This window comes from Kogia breviceps, chromosome 5 (genome assembly GCF_026419965.1).
Source record: "Kogia breviceps isolate mKogBre1 chromosome 5, mKogBre1 haplotype 1, whole genome shotgun sequence".
NCBI lineage: Eukaryota > Metazoa > Chordata > Mammalia > Artiodactyla > Physeteridae > Kogia > Kogia breviceps.
Window position 1 is genome coordinate 66,188,353 of NC_081314.1, and position 17,682 is coordinate 66,206,034.

Consider the following 17,682-nt stretch of genomic DNA (forward strand, 5'->3'; position numbering starts at 1 on the left):
TCATTTCATAGTATAGCTTTTAAAAGCAATTCTGAAAGAGGGGGAGTGGGGGAACAAGCCCAGGTGTACACTCTGATGACCCTGCAGAGGGCTGGGTGATGTGAGTTAAGGTGTCTGCCAAGGCCGTGGGCTGTAGAGGCGGAAGAGGCCACCCTAGGCAGTGACATTTACAGCCTTTACAGCCTCTGCACTTCTCATCCCTCCCACAGCCAGCAGAGCAATGAAGAAGGTAAGTAATCAGAAACTATGAGGAAGAGGAAAAGACACCAATGGGGGGAAAGAACCAGTCAGTGGCTGGTGAGGGGAGAGGACATACCTGGCACGTATAGGCAGAGCACACAGGTGAGAACCCCAGCTCCCTCCCAGGCCAAAGCCCTAGAGTTGCTGTGGATCCTGGAATTGTTTAATTCTCACATCCATGAGCCCTGTCCTGTCATTGTTCTGACTCTTCCTGAGGCTAGACAGTTGCCTTTTCCAGTAAGCCTGTCATCATTGGAGGTCACCAGAAGGAATCGCTGGGTCTTTTGAGATGAGTTGGAAGAGATGGGCTACATATCATCCAGGACATCTTGCATAAACTTTCTCAGGACCACGCTTGTGATGGGATCAGACATCTCAGTGCTTGAGGCCCATCCTGTGGTGGCTGAGGGCACATGCCCTGTATAGCAGTGATGAAGGACAGGTGTACATATGTTACCATCATCCAGGACACATGCCTGTGTGGAGGCTACTCTGCCTCCAAAGGGAAGAGGGTAGGGGGATTGCTCTGAACAGGACCAAGGATGACCCTTGGCCATCTTTTCAACCATATATATCCTTTCTTTCCAGCCAGACAGGAGTTGGTCCCAAGGCCAGAGACTATGTGTACAACCTCTTGCAAATACTTGTGACCTAAAGTATGGAATCATTTATTGGCATTTAGTGAGTGCCTGAGGGGACACAAAGCTCAGCACTGTGAGGAAGCTAATTCAGTGATGACCTTGAACTGGCTTGAATAGCATTTCCCAAAAAACTCATGTCCACCCAGGATCTCAGAAGGTGACCTTATTTGGAAATAGGCTCTTTGCAGATGTAATTAGTTAAAATAAGGTCATACTGGATAAGGGTGGGCCCTAATCCAATGACTGGTGTCCTTATAAGAAAACAAAGACACACACATGGAGAAGACATTTAGGATGATAGGCAGAAATTGGAGTGATGCAGCTATAAGCCAAGGAAGCCAGGAGACAAGCAAGGAAGGATTCTTCCCTAGAGCCTTCAGAGGAATGGGCCTGCTGACAACCTTGATTTTGGACTTCTTGCCTCCAGAACTGTGAGAGAATACATTTTTGTGTTTTTTAGCCACCTAATTTGTGGTGCTTTCTTATTGCAGCTCTAGGAAATGAATGTATGAATGAATGAATGAATGAATGAATTCCAGTTTTTCCACTAGTGACGTAATAGTGTGGCCATCACTTTGGTGTGTTGATGAATCTGATGGGTGTGAGCTCACAGATAGAACATAGGGGCTGCCCCAAACAAATCAGCAAATGAAATGTCAGATGGTCTCCCTGATATGGGAAATGACGGCAAAATAATCTAGTAAATGCTACCATTTTCATGTGTGGACATTTTGTAGGTAAGAGCTCTGAAGTAAGAATTTCAAATTTGACTACATCGACCAAATGAAGAATCTGACTGAGAGAGTGACCGTAGGAAAACCAGTGTCCAGAAGGAGACTTCTTTTGGGTGCCCAGGTTTTCACTGCTGGCAATGACAGCTAAAGGGACAGAGCTATACACTTCTTGCACAAAGAGGCAGGAAACATCTGGATAAGTGAATTAGCACAAAGCCTGGTCTAAAAATGAAAAGTAGAAGCTGTGGGACTGAGGGGCCTGTGATTACAACTGCCAGAAGCAAAGGGGTTCCTTCCTTTCCAGCCTAAGTACACAAATAAGTCAGCACTGGGGCCCTTTATTCAGCATCTACCGGGTGCCAGGAATGGTGCTAGATGCCCTATGATTTAATCCTCATTTATGCCTCACAATCACCCTTTAACATGGGTGCTGTGAAGGTGGGATGATGTACAAGTCAATTCCACTGAGCCATCAAGATTATTTACTCAGCCTTATCTCTGCAGCCAACACCATGGTAAGGAAAGTGGGAACTAAAATAGAAAATAAAATACCTGGCCCTAGCCCACAATAAATTTGCAACAAAAATAATTCCTTTATCGAATAACATAAATTTGTTTCAGAAAATAAAATATTTCATTCAACCTTTACTATTCAACCTTGAAACATGTTCCTGGCAAGTGAGGATTTAAAGGAACTCTAAATGCATCTATATTTTATGCACTGAATTGAATAGGGGGGGGGACTTTTTTTTTATAAAGAGAAGGAAATAAATTACATCTCAGTGTTCCACAAAACAAATTTTCTTAAAAAATTTTTTCTTAAATCTTCTGTGATTAAATTAAACCAAGAACTAACTGAGTATACACAACGGGGAGAAAATGTAAATATCAGAAGGGCATATTTTCTAGTTGTTTTAATTATGAATTCATCCCACCAAGTTCAATTTCTTTTCTTCACAAAACCAGGTTAATATTGGATGTCAATAGAGAAACTAAGAAGTTAAGTTCTGGATTCATCTCTACCTACAGCATGTGATGGTAAACACCTTGTGATAAAGTTCTACAAAGCTGATGCAAAGAATCTTAGAATCATTAGATCTGAGTTAATAGCAGTTGAGTTGTTAGTAAACTCTAAACAGAATCAGATGAAGAATGTGTTGAGAGGTTGGCACCCTGGATAGGGAGTGAAGAGATCCAAGAAGTAGTCCTGGCTGATGACCACGTGACTGGGGTAAGTCAACTCTTCTTTCCATGGACCTGTTCCTGAATCAGAAAGCTGAAAAGTCCAATGCCTGCTCTTCCATAATTCAGTAGGATTATACAAAACTGTCAGGATACATTACCTAAGGTACTAGATGTAAAGCAAGTTAAAGTTTTAGTGAAAAAGAAACCATGGAGTGTATGTCAAAGGTGCAATTCTAAGGACACATGGGGGAGAAAAGTTCTTTGCCTTGGTGTTAAAAAATCTCTAAAATTCTACAAACTCATTCATCTTATTTGCATGCAAACCAGCTTGGAATGAAATCAGAGTAATTGCTATTTACTCACATTTTAATCCTTCTTTTCTCATAACTTCCTCTTCCTATGTTACTTACACTCAGAATAATAGCTGGGAGTTTTCTGCCCTGAGTACAGGCTCCAGGACACTCTTTTGATTCAGGGAAAGGGACATCTGATAGGGGTAGCTGACATGTGTTCAAAGATGAAAAGAAGAACAGAAAGATGTTCCAAATGATTAAACAAATTGCTCTCTTGACTTTTCTTAGCCAAAGAAGGAAACAGTTATCATCAAGAAAACAATCCCCTCTGCCACACACCCCATGGTTCATGAATACCCTCTTGAATCTTGCATCAGTAGTAAGCAGAGAGCATTCTGGAGTCCCAGGGGACAGTAATAGCATCGCTGCCCAGATCTCAGCAAACCCAGTGGGGCTGTTTCTGAGATGCTGGCCAGAGGAAAACCAGGAGGGAGGGAAATCAAAAATCACAGGGTTTTTTTTTGCCCCTAATTAATTTGCGTGGTTTGATTTCTGACAAGGAAAGAAAAGAAAGGTCATTTCATCTACCCATACCTCAATAAACAGTATGTTAAATCCAGGTAAAAATGAAAAGGTAAAAAAGAGAAGGAAAGTATCTGTGTGACATGTATCAACAATTCTCTGAATGTTTGATCCCTGTGTAGGAGGCAGAAGAATGGCCTCCCAGAGATGTCCATGTCCTAATCCCTGGAGCCTGAGACTAGGTCAGGTTACGTGACAAATGAATTAAGGTTGTTCACCAGCTGACTTTGAGATGGGGAGATTATCATTGATTAACTGGTTGGGCCCAATGTAATCACAAGAGTCCTTAAACGTGGAAGAGAAAGAAGGGGAGGTCTGAGTGATGTGATGGGAGAAGAACTCAACCTCCGTTGCTGGCATTGAAGAGGGAGGAAGATGCCATGAGCAGAGGAAGTGAGTCGGTGGCCTTCGTAAACGGCAGTGAAAGAGATTTTCTCCTAAAGCCTCCAGAAAGGAAGGCAGACACCTTGATTTTAGCCTAGTGAGACTATGTTGTACTCCTGATCCGTGGAACTGTAAGACAATAAATTTGTACTATTTGAAGGCACCAAGTTTGGGGTAATTTGTTATGACAATGACAGAAAATACCCCTGAGTGAAAATCTAGAGTAGCTCACAGTGAAAACCAGCTGAATATTAATTATGTCCCAGTCCCAGGGCAATCATACAGTTATAGAGGATAGTTTGCCTGTAATGCCTGGGGCTGGCCTGCTTGGGATTAACTCTAACGCCAGAGTTGAGATGGCTCAACCCCCCAGCACTCTCTCTTTGGGTATTTTTCTTTAAGCACTTAGATTAAGAGATATACAATATATGCTTATTGGGCCTCTTCTGGGATCTGTGATGTAAAATGGGGTTAGGTGTTCACTTAGGACCCATTTTCAAAGTAATTTTCACAGAGAAAATATAAGTCAAGAGGGAAAATCTTTTAATATTTTAATGGTTCCACGAGTGAGAAAATAAATTACTCCCTCAGCACTTTCCCCTGCCCAATATGTTCTGGTCCCTGAGTTCTTGCTTTCTCCAGAGTATGGGTCAGTTTCAACATTCAGGATCCCAAGGACCACAACCCAAGATTCCTAAAAATGCTGAGGCGCTGCTTGGAATCTCGTAGCACAGGTTGGCTGACCGATTTAGGTAACTTTCCTCCAGAGTCAAATTCCTTTCCCACAGATCAGTTCTCTAACTTTGCCACAGTATCTGCTACCTTTGTAATACTGTGCCTGCCTTTTGTTGAAATGTCCCAGCACCTGCTATGGAACATACCGGACATCCAGTGACTGCTGCCAGGTCCACAGCCAACTCACAGGACTTGATCAAATCCTCCATCATGGCCAAAGCTTGTTGTAGGTCGTCTGAGAAGGCTGAATCCTTGGTCCTCTCTGGCCCATTCTGTGGAAACCAAATGCCTTGTTGGAAATCAAAAGGTAAACCATCTACCAAGGGAGGAAGGGAAACAGGACAGAGATAAGGAGCCACGGATCCAGCCAGCATGAAGCGACTGAGAAGGTAGGTACATCAACCTGTTTCCCTGTTCCCAAAGAATGGTAGCTAAGGATATTTGCTGTTTAAGTACAATATATGATACACACACACACACGCACATACAAGCAAAATCATTACATTTTCTGCACATTGCACTAATGAAGAATGAAGTTCATAAAATCATGGACATTATATTCTAGCTATATAAGAAACATCCTGAGTTTTTGTAAAGCATGAAAAGCCCAGCCCTTTTAAATAGGGTGCTCTCCCTTTTACTCCCCTACCCCCAGGGCCTATTAAAAAGTACAATCTGAGTATCATATTCCTGTATTTAAGGTGACAGTCTTATTCCTATGGGTAAAATTATACTTAAAACCATCCCAGAGGAGAATATTTGTAAACTTTAGAGGCAAAGAATGGGCTGTTATGCAGAGGTTTACTAATGATTTATGTGTAAACACCATAACGGTGGCATCTGCCACACTGAATCTACCCAAGCTCTGCCCTTTCTCTCTCCTCTCCTCCCCCTGCACTTCCCATATTCTATCACCATTAAAGATGCCAAAGAGGTAAGCCAATGTGATCTGCTCCTCCCAAACAGCATAAAGACCCAACATTAAGGGAAAAGCTAATTTAAGAGACCAACGTTCCAATTATTACTATTGTGACACTTAGGACATGATAGGGATGGTTGTTTCAGCTTGAATGCTTTTGCTTAGGGTTTTCGTATTTTATTCCCCTGCTACCTACATAGCACATTTATCTGTTATCTGGTAAATACAAACAAAAAGATTTTGGCTTCGTCCTTTTTTTTTTTTTTTTTTTTTTTTGCGGTACGCGGGCCTCTCAGTGTTGTGGCCTCTCCCGTTGCGGAGCACAGGCTCCGGACGCGCAGGCTCCGGACGCGCAGGCTCCGGACGCGCAGGCTAAGCGGCCATGGCTCACGGGCCCAGCCGCTCTGCGGCATGTGGGATCTTCCTGGACCGGGGCACGAACCCCTGTCCCCTGCATCTGCAGGCGGACTCTCAACCACTGTGCCACCAGGGAAGCCCCCATTTTTTTTTTTTTTTTAACACATGAACTTCTACAACAAAGAACAGAGAGCTCTTTGCTGCTCCACATATAGCCCCACCTCTTCTTATCCTCTACTGCATGATGTAAGCAAAGGGTTGTGTATTTTCTTAATCTCTACTTAAACTCTGAAGATAAGCATCTTTGGATAAGAGATATGAGTGACAGGGCTGATGAATGGAGCAGAGCATGCTGCCTCCAGTGAACAATTTTCCATGGTTTCTTACCTTCTTACTCATGGTAAATGTGTTCCAGGTCCTGGTGGAAGACAACACACTCTCACCCGGGTTTATTGTAACGTCATTAACAAAGGATTAAAAGTTCTTACACCAGGCATCTCCCTCTTTCCTAAACACTTGAAACTCAATGTGCTTTTAGAGACTCAACGGCTACCTGTTCCCTCTCCTTCCCACTAACCCTCCTCCCACAAACACAGCAGCTGGCTATACCACATCGTGTGATATAGGACTCTTAACAAACATTATTAAACCTCTCTAACTCAGGGTAAATTCTTTTTTTTTTTTTTTTTTTTTTTTTTTTTTTTTGTGGTACGCGGGCCTCTCACTGTTGTGGCCTCTCCCGTTTCGGAGCACAGGCTCCGGACGCGCAGGCTCAGCGGCCATGGCTCACGGGCCCAGCCGCTCCGCGGCACGTGGGATCCTCCCGGACCAGGGCACGAACCCGTGTCCCCTGCATTGGCAGATGGACTCTCAACCACTGCGCCACCAGGGAAGCCTTTTCTTTCTTTCTTTTTTTTTTCAGGGTAAATTCTTACAAACATTATTAAACTCCTCTAAACCAGGCTAGCTGCATTTGCTCCAGGCTATAAAATTTCTACCTGTGCCTTGAGCTTCCTTTAATCTTAAGGCATCCCCACAGCATCATCTGAGCAGAGAGGACATGCAAATGACCACCCCTTGAGACACATGCCTCATGTTATTCTTGTTAAAACCAGAATTTTATAATGGAAAAATTGAAAAAACCCACTTCCAAGCCACAAATTTCTTCCCAATCTGGTGTGGCCATCACTTCTTCCAAGTTTCTTCTTGGTTGTCTTAGAATTCACACACATATACACACACATTCGGAAGGGAACAGGGCATAATGTATATAGATTTACTAAGGCATACAAAGAAGTAAATATAAGTCATTCATAATCCTACCATGCAGGAAAACCACCGAAGGGATTTTATTATATTTACTTCCAGTCTTTTTTTTTTTTTTTTTTTTTTGCGGTATGCGGACCTCTCACTGTTGTGGCCTCTCCCGTTGCGGAGCACAGGCTCCGGACGCACAGGCTCAGCGGCCATGGCTCACGGGCTTAGTTGCTCCGCGGCATGTGGGATCTTCCCGGACCAGGGCACGAACCCGTGTCTCCTGCATCGGCAGGCGGATTCTCAACCACTGCGCCACCAGGGAAGCCCTACTTCCAGTCTTTTATGTATGCATTTTATACCTTCGCTTACTTTTGTATTCCAGTAAAACATTTTTATGTGGAAGGAAGAAGATATATTACCACTTATCCTATTACAAATCCCCACTTTGAAATTGTCTTTATTTTTTTGTTTTTTCCTGACTATGAATTATAGGATGCATATTATTCTAGAAAATTTACACAATAAAGATAATAAACAAAACAAAATTGCTCTTAAGTCCTTCCATGTATAGGCAAACACCGTTAGCAGTTAGTACATAGAACGATATTTAATATCCAGTACCTTAGCTGAACCTCCTTCTAGATCACCTGGGTCCATCTCCAAATCCTCAGGTGACTCAAAATCCAGCAGACCCTGTGTTAACCCAAAAGTTTTATTGAAAATCAAAAAGTAGAAGGCCAACTTAATCTGTTGTGCAAACAATCTCCAGCCAAAGCTAATCTGAGGATGTATATAAATTTGTCTGTTTGTCACAAGTAAGAGGGAAAGAGTAAATGGTACATTCAGCACAGAGTTCTTTCCACAAACATAGAATCACATTGGACACACTATTTTGTAGCCTGTTTTTTCTCAACAACGTATCATGAACATTTTCCCATGACATTATATTTATTTTAAAACATGGTTTTTAATTGTGGCAGAGTATTGCATCCTATAGCTAAATCATAATTGATTAATCCCCCCTACTGTTAAACATTTAGGTTCAATTTACTAAAATAATAATAATCTTTATACACTTTTCTTAAGGATAAATTCCTACAAGTAGAACTGTTAATGTTAAGAGTTGTGATGCATGTTTCCAAGTTCTTTAGAGAAGGACTATCCTCCCACCAGCCATAAGTGAAAGCTTTTTTCACCAGCCCCTAGCCTACATGGAGTATTACCATTTAATGCTGTACCAAAACATGCTCACAGATGCCACTCTCAGAGGGAAGCAGAGGGTCATCAGCCTCACTCCCAGCTGGTGTGACGGCTCCATGTATAAAACAACAGCTGCACGTTATGTTGCGGAAGCTTCCTGGGGGTCAGCCCTGAGTGAGCTCTCTACTGCGTCACTCACTGGCTCCTCACAGCAACCTGTGCAGGAGGTTCTAGTGTCCTCACTTTACAGGCAAGAAAACCAAGGCCTGAGAGGTCCAGGCATCCCACACTGGCAGCGACAGAGCCGGTGCAGCCAAGGCTGGGCCTGCTGATGCAAAGCTGAGAGGGTAACTTGTTCTGAGGGCAAAACGTTGGCAATAAGCTTAACTGCCCTGAGCCTCAGTTTCTCCACACTTCAGAGCCTTTTGGCACATCTGATGGTGGGGATTAAATAAGAAATACAGGTGGGTGTGAATTTTGTTTTGTATAAAACGAAATGACTTTCTCTTGGCCTCTGATGATGGGTTTAAAATTAAAGGAGCATCTAGTTTTGGTGTGGGGATGATCCAGGATTATGTGGTGACTGAGGTATATTAGTTACTTGTATATTTTTTTTGGATCTTTGCAAGGGGAAAACTACAAGTAACAGGTTTTATATAATTAATTTAAATTTGTTACAGGTTTTCATGTTCAGGATAAACAATTTTTCAAACTTGGGCGAAAATAACTGCAACAGTTTAAGGTGACTGTCTTGTACCTTAGGACAACTGTTGCATGCCAATTTGTGTACGTGTGTGTGAAAACACTTCAAAATTGAGTTAAAAGATGTAAATTTAAAGTTGGTTGTGTATCTAATCTGCCCCAGGTTCAGTAATAAACAATTCTTTTTAAAAACAAAAACAAACAAAAAGAAATACATGTGGGAAGATGCCCAGTAAACAGCAGGGGCTTGTTTTTAAATTAAGTGAGAGTACCCACTGGGCAAGAGCTGCTTATAAAGGTTAATTCAAAACAGACCTTGGAGGAGTGACCCAAACCTTTCCCTGAGCTCACACCTGGGGAAGCAGCTTTGACAGAGCTCCTGTCCTGTGTGTGTGTCAAGGGTGGGGGGGTCGGGGGCGGGGGGGTGTGGAGGGGTCTGGGAGTGCTCTCCTGCAGTTGTGCTGGTGTCAGAGCAAAGAAAGAACCACCTAGGGATTCAGCAAAACAAAATTCATTCTGTTATGCTGCTCTTGAGAAAAATCCTCAGTCTAAGGGCAGAGGTAGATGTCACAAAAGGAGAGAAGAATCCAGTTTTGCCTTCTCCCCTCCATTGTTTAAATGCATGTAAAATAGTAGCTTTAGGGAAAATCACACCTCTTTCCTGAAGCTCCTTGCCCCAGCTGTAAAATGGAGCAGATGATATCTTACCTGTAGATAAGTTACTGAGAATAGAGGTCTGGCTGCCTCCCCACTCTCTCAGCTGCCAGCAGTGTGGTGGCCTCCCTCTTCCCCACTTTCCTCCCAAGGACCTCTGCTCCCCTAAGCTGGGCTCTCCTTAGAGATCCATGTTCTGGCCGCATGATGGACTAGCCAGGCTCCTGGGACCCTATGATTCTTTGGTCTTATTCCTCATTGAGGAGGCTGATTTAGACCTGGGGACAGAAAAAGCCTGAAATCTAGACATAGTTTCACCTTTGGAAGTCGAAGTCACAATTCTACGTGTCTAAGGAAAAGAGCACCATAGCGCCCACATCTGTTCTCCAAGCACAGGAAGCACTGTCTCATTGACTTACCTTCAACAACATCTGGTACTTTATAAGTCTCTGGCTTGGTCCTCTCAGATACTTAAAAAGAGGGAGACTGTGACCCAGTTGACGCTGGCATACCTTGAAAAGCCAAACAGAAACAACATAAAACAAAACAACACACACACACAGAACAGAAGCAGCAGCATTTAAATACAAGAAGTGAAATGAGCTCTTCATGGAGAGAAGGGGCAGCTGTGTCGACCAGTTTCATAATGTTATTGGCTGTTCAGTCCCTCAGGAACAGTGTGTATCCTTTTTTTTTTTTTGTGGTACGCGGGCCTCTCGCTGCTGTGGCCTCTCCCGTTGCGGAGCACAGGCTCCGGACGCGCAGGCTCAGCGGCCATGGCTCACGGGCCCAGCCGCTCCGTGGCATGTGGGATCTTCCCGGACCGGGGCACGAACCCGTGTCCCCTGCCTCGGCAGGCGGATTCTCAACCACTGCGCCACCAGGGAAGCCCAGGAACAGTGTGTAAAATGAGAGTAATGGGAAAGGGGATAGGCTTGGCTAGTATTTTTATAGGCAAGTAGGGATGCCAGAACATTTATTTCTTTTAGAAAGTAAGTCCATTAGGAGGGAGACAATGGGGCAGGCTTCTGAAAAGGCTGTCTTAAAATTGGGGTTTGGGGGTGGTGGAGTCTAGTCAAGGGTACATGATGGGCTCATTGATATCATTCCAGGGAACCCCAAAGTGTGACTTAATTCTACTTTTAAAACCCATCCTAGAAGAGGACCCTGGTTTTCTCACCAGGCTACAGCTGCTCCTTACAGGGCTGTCCCATGGAGACTGAGGGCAGCATTGAAACTTCCAGTGTATAATTTCAAAAAAGGAGAGACTTTTAATGAACATAAATCTCAATGCCAAATTCCTCTTCCTAGTTCATACTTTCAATTTTTTTACAAATTGGATGTACATAAACAGTGTCCAGGGAAAACAGTTTGTGGGAGACCTTAGAAATGTAATGTTACCCCAAAGTAGGTGCAGTCTTGACATTCTTGCCAGATTGCTCTGGCTCGGGGCAGGTTCTTATGATATTTAAAATATATTTGAAGATCTTCTTTCTGGGTGAGAAAAAGTTAGAACAAATTAACCAGGTAGCATTTTTCAGTAAGAGGACAGGATAATACAGTTTATTCATTCATTCAAAAGGCCTGAGTATTTTCAATGTATAAGGAACTGGGGATGCACAATAAATAACCTTCTGTTGGGGTGAGTGTGTGATGGGGAGATAAACACAGGGTTATAAACAACACAGATGTGAATGGAGTGCTGTGAGAGCAGCTACAGGACTCTGGTAAATTCATGAACAGGAAGCAAGTTTGAACTTTATCCTTTCTCCTCTGCTCTTTATCTGGGACACCAATATCTCCCCCAGATAGTTCTGCATTGAGTAATAAAAAGGACAATAAAGTGCTCACAGCTGATGACCTCTCCTTTCTCTCTCCCCACTCACCCCTTATTACAGTCATCATGATGCCAACCCTACAAATAAACCTAAGAAACAAGCAAAGGATAGAAACGTCCCAGAAGGAAAATGTGGCAGTTTGGACACAAACCTAAGTGGTCTGGGCAACCCCTGCCTCAGACATCACCTTCAACCTGCAGCACAAGACTCCGAGACTGGAAAAGCTACATGACTATCTCAGTGCTAGAGATCAAGAGGGATTCCAAGTGCTGTGTGACCTATATTCTCATTGCATCAAACACTGTGAGAGGTGGGAACACATCTGCCAATATCCCAGATAGAAAAGATACCCCCAGCCTTTGGAGTCAGCTTGCCAGCTTCATCCATTCCATCAGGAGGACCTGGTCCATCCACTCAGCTGTGCTTGCCACAGAGCCCGGGCTGCTCTGGCAGAGATGACCATGTGGCCACTTCCTTGGGGATTTCTGTGTCCCTGTCCTCTTGCTGAGGCCACTCTTGATGTCCTTCATCTGGACATGGGTTATTTTTTCCCTTACAGCTTTCACTATATCTATTCTACTTCTAAACACCCGGCTGTAGTGAATGATTTCCATTTCTATAGCTCTTCCTCTCTCCCGATGGATTGTAAGTGGTCATTTCACTTCACTACAAGGACTACAGCAACTCTGTCCTTTGCTATTCTCTCCAAGAAAAATTACACACACACAGACACACACACACACACGTTTAAGAAGGCAGACGGCCCTTGAGAAATGTTGTTCAGACTGGTTAAGAAACTAGAATAATAATTCAGAACTTAACAATAATAACTTCCTTATTCATTCACTCCAGAACTATCTGTTGAGTGCCTTTGATGTGCCAGGCACTGTGCTAAGTACATTTGTTAAACTCAATGGCTCCCAGAGTATAGTAGCCTAGACTTAGGGAATATTCCTGCTACACCGAAGGCCAGGCTTATAAAACACTACAAATTGATTAAGGCATTTCACCCACATTTGGTTTGTCAGAACACAAAGACATTGGCCTTTTGCTCCTAAAAGGATTCAAGGTTTCATTGCTTTCAACACTCAACACCAGAAGATTCTCAGAAGCTGGAGGAGACTGGAGTTCCACCCAGGAAAACATCGCTAACAGTCGGCCACCTTTCCCTAACCCCTCCCAGTAACAGAGAGGGACCCGGTTCCCTTGGTGAATGCTGAGCTGATACCTGTGTTCCTGAAACCTTCACCCCTTAGTCCTGTGTCTGCACTTTGAGCATCACAGAACATTATATGCCTTCCAGTACTGAAATACAACTACTGACCTAAATTTGCTCTCAGTCCAAAATTTCTTAGAGAAAGCATGTGCACTAACCAGCAGCATACGAAAGTACCTGATTCTCCTTACCTCCCTATAGAATAAATCAGGAGGCTAAAAAAATTGCTACCTCCAAACTCATATTCACACAGGAAGACATTATTTCTTATGGATTAATAAGACTGTGGCTCAGGTTCAGTTCTTGGCTTTCTTACTTACAAATTATTTGGTCCGAGGTCAGTTACTTAACCTTCCTTCGCTTCAGTTTCTCATCTGTTAAGTGGGCTCACAACAGCAGTCAACTCCTATGATTGCTGTGCGATTAAATGAGAAGATGTATAGAAACCTCTCAACAAATGCCCAATACATGCAGAGCACCCAACAAATGGTAGCTATTGTCAAAGCATTTTTTACTTTTGTAGAGTCCTTCTGTGATCATTATTTTATTTGATTTCCACAACTTTACATATTGGTATTACTAAGCTTATTGTATGGAGGAGAAAAGTGAAACTCCCAGGGTTTAAGTGACATACTTGAGGTCATGCTGATAGCAAGTGGCTCAACTTAGATAAGAAGTTAAGTTTTCTGAGTTCCACCCCAGTGTTTTTTTCTATTGTACCATGTGAGATCTCAGAGCAAATGGGACTCAAAGTAAACTACTGACAAATGCTATTCTACATGGAGGTTGGTCTCTGGGGAAGAATTTTCCTGGATACTACAAGCTACTGAATCTGATTGAAACACTTGGCTAGAGCAATATTTCAAAATTCTTGTTCATGATTAGTGGAAGTCTGCAAGTATTACTGAGAAGAGGTAAACTGCTGTGGTAAATAGTGGGTGATGGGCCTGCCTTATTGGCTAACCCCAATACAGGTCTTTGCACAGCTGTGACAATTCCCTCAAGGATTCTCAAAGGTTAAGTAATTGTGGTTTTTAATTACTTCATTTGTCCCAGAGTAATACTTTGTGCTTGGTAAGAATTTATTACCTGTATTTTGTCCCCAACATCATAAATCGTATCGGATTATATGCAGGTTTGTGGTCTGGATTAATGATTTCTAAGGTCCCTCCCAACATGGGGGAGGAAGAAAAAGCTTTGTAAAACTTTACTTACAAAAAGCTTTGTAAAACTTTAGGAGAGGAATTTTTCTAAGAAAAGATGTTTAGTTAGCAATTGCCCGGCCATTTCCTCAAACTTGTCAATTTTAACTTGATAATATCAATTTTTTTTCCCCATAGGAATTTGTTTTTTTTCTCATACAACAATTTCAATAAGTCTTTGCAATAATGATATAGTCAGTTATGAAATATTACTAAACTCTGCAACTAGATTTCACATTGGTGGTTTGATAAGCGCAGAATTGCCAAATAGTATAAAACATGAATAATGCTATCAAAGTAAGTAAAAAAGGAAATTAATCAGATTGAATACAAAATGGTTTTTAATGTATCTTGAATTCTGTCACTGGATGAAAAACCTATGACAAGGCTGTGATGGAAAGCCCAGACAGGGCTATGGAAGGGGTCTTCTAAGTCGGTCAGAGTTCTGAGGGTTAAAGACTCTGTTTCTCCATTATGTCTAATACCTTGAAACCTGGGGATTTTTGTTTGCTTGCTTTCAGTTTATCACAGGTACAGTAAGTCCTCTACATGTTCTGAAAGTGTGTTCGTAAGTACAATTTGTTTGTTAAGTCCAACAAAGTTAGCTTAGGTACCCCAATAACACAATCAGCTATACAGTACTGTACTGTAATAGGTTTATAATACTTTTCACACAAATAATACATTAAAATAACACAAAAAGTAAAGAAAAACATTTTAAATCTTATAGTACAATACCTTGAAAGTACAGTTAGTACAGCACAACAGCTGGCATACAGGGGCTGGCATCAAATGAACAGGAAGGAAGAGCTACTGACTGGAGGGGGGAGGGGAGGCGGGCGATGGTAGAGCTGAAGTATCGTCAGCAACAGGAGATGGAGGGCAAGCTGCAATTTTATTCATGCCTGACGTTGATGGCACAGGTTCTGGTTCCTTGCTGGATTCAATTCTATCTACCCTCTTGAAAAAACAGGTCCAGTGATATCTGGGTAGTAGCTCTTTTTTTCTCATCATAGATGACACAGTAGCACTGGATTGCATTCTGAACGGCCGCTGCAACCTTCGTGTACCATTCTACATTCGGGCCCTTTGCCTCAAAAACTAACAGATAAAGAAAATCCCCTTGCCATTTCCTGCGTCGTGAACCTCTTCGGTTCTTCAGTTACTTCTTCCTCTCGTCGCTCCACTCTCAATTATTTTCACTTTTGTTTCCATCGTTATCGCTCAGCGCGTCTTTTTTCTTTTTTTTTTTAAACATATTTATTGGAGTATAATTGCTTTAAAATTGTGTGTTAGTTTCTACTTTATAACAAAGTGAACCAGCTATACATATACATATACCCCCATATCTCCTCCCTCTTGCGTCTCCCTCCCTCCCACCCCTCTAGGTGGTCACAAAGCACCGAGCTGATCTCCCTGTGCTATGCGCTGCTTCCCACTAGCTATCTATTTTACACTTGGTAGTGTATATATGTCCATGCCACTCTCTCACTTCGTCCCAGCTTACTCTACCTCACCCCATGTCCTCAAGTCCATTCTCTAGTAGGTCTGAGTCTTTATTCCCATCCTGCCCCTAGGTTCTTCATGACCTTTTTTTTTTTTTTTTTAGATTCCATATATATGTGTTAGCATACGGTATTTGTTTTTCTCTTTCTGACTTACTTCACTCTGTATGACAGACTCTAGGTCCATCCACCTCACTACAAATAACTCAATTTCATTTCCTTTTATGGCTGAGTAATATTCCATTGTATATATATGCCACATCTTCTTTATCCATTCGTCTGTCGATGGACACTTAGGTTGCTTCCATGTCCTGGCTATTGTAAATAGAGATGCAATGAACATTGTGGTACATGACTCTTTTTGAATTATGGTTTTCTCAGGGTATATGCCCAGTAGTGGATTGCCGGGTGGTACAGTAGTTCTATTTTTAGTTTTTTAAGGAATCTCCATACTGTTCTCCATAGTGGTTGTATCAATTTACATTCCCACCAACAGTGCAAGAGGGTTCCCTTTTCTCCACACCCTCTCCATCAGCGCATCTTAGTACCAACTACATCACTGCTGCTTTTACGCTTGCTTCCAGACATCCTGGGCTTGAAATAAAGGTACTGTACTACTGTACTCTATACAGTACTGTACAGTAAAGTACACAAAAGCACAACCACTTGCAGAGGATGCATGCACGTGACAATGTACACCAGACATGTGAACTAACTTATGTGATCAGACATGTGAATGCACGTTCACATCTTTGAAAGTTTGCAACTTGAAGGTTCGTAGGTAGGTGACTTACTGTACTGCTCTTAGACTTATCAGTCATCATTTGAGCTGTTTAAAAATGCTTAAGTTGTTTGATCTATTGTCTCAAGCTCACAAAAAGAAAACAAGCAAGAGAATGAAAGGAAGGGCCGGTTGGGAGAGAGAGAAGAAATGGGAAAAGTTTAGAAAGCAAAAGGCGCCGGGCTCATCTCCAAAGGAGGAGGAAGGAGGCACTTGGTGGGGAATGATGCTGGCTATGGCATTTCTCTGAGCCAGCTCCCAGGGAGCACAACTGGCCCAAAGAGCCAGCCTATTTATTGCCCAAATCCAGGTGGAGAACTGGCAAGACGGGAGAGGTCTGTGTGGTGGGAAGGGAAGCAGACAGAAATACGATGTTGTAGGACAGGAAGTTCACAAGTGGGGTGCTAAGTGGAAGACAGGCTGTAGACTTAAAATTTTCTAACTTTCCTTGATGCCGTAGAAAATAAAATGGAAGAAAATATGTTTTCTATAGTTTCAGTTTAGTACTTCTTTTGAGAGTGTTACTACAACTTTAGTGAAGAATTTAAGCCTGCTGTGTGATTCTTATCTTAAAACAGTTAGCTTAGTCATTCAGAGGAGGATCATCTGTCTCAGGGGTCTGGGGGGCCTGTCTTCCATTTCAGGGGGCTTGGCAGGAAGCCAGGCTTACAGTCGTTCCCACCTAGCAGGGTGAGCTCAGTCAAACTGGACTCAGCTCACACAGGCTGAAGTACTGCAAAGGACTCCCGCCTTGCATTCAAAAGGCAGATATAAGTTTTTAGACCACTTGTGTTTCCATTTGCCCTTTCCACTTACACAGAAAATTAAGGGCTGACTTTAATCACATGGTTATTTTGAGTTATTGGGAGCACAGACTTACTCTCTTGAGAAAGCAACGTGCCAGAAGTTCAGGGTTTTCAGTGCATTTTTCCAATTCTTTTAGAAAAGTCCTAGGGAAAGAAAATGATAATAATGCTTTGATTTTTACATGTATGGGGTTAACAAAATTTTTTGAAGTAAAATCACATAAGGTTTTAAGAGATGCTTAGAAAAATGCTGTTTTCCAGGCTTTACTGCTTTTGACTCATCTTCAACATGATGATTTGGAAGAAAAAAATGTATTCTGTGACATTACTAGGATTCCCTGAAACCACTCATACCAGTTCTGGTAATTCTAAGCACCAGCCACAGACAGCCTGGATACACTGAAGATCCCTGCTACATGACAGTAATGTTAACAAGAACTGCTGTTGATGC

General features: G+C 42.4%; 1 protein-coding gene across 4 annotated transcripts in view; it reads right to left on the reverse strand.

The window, feature by feature from the left end:
• MCF2L2 (MCF.2 cell line derived transforming sequence-like 2) overlaps window positions 1-17,682 on the reverse strand; it is a 239,805-nt gene that overhangs the window by 31,734 nt on the left and 190,389 nt on the right. For all 4 annotated transcript variants that reach the window (XM_067034104.1, XM_067034103.1, XM_067034105.1 and 1 more), the window contains 5 exons: window positions 17,306-17,375; window positions 11,285-11,377; window positions 10,303-10,395; window positions 7,949-8,020; window positions 4,941-5,066 (listed from right to left, as the gene is read on the reverse strand). In XM_067034104.1, the coding sequence (XP_066890205.1) occupies window positions 4,941-5,066; window positions 7,949-8,020; window positions 10,303-10,395; window positions 11,285-11,377; window positions 17,306-17,375 (454 nt within the window). The remainder of the gene's footprint in view (window positions 1-4,940; window positions 5,067-7,948; window positions 8,021-10,302; window positions 10,396-11,284; window positions 11,378-17,305; window positions 17,376-17,682) is intronic.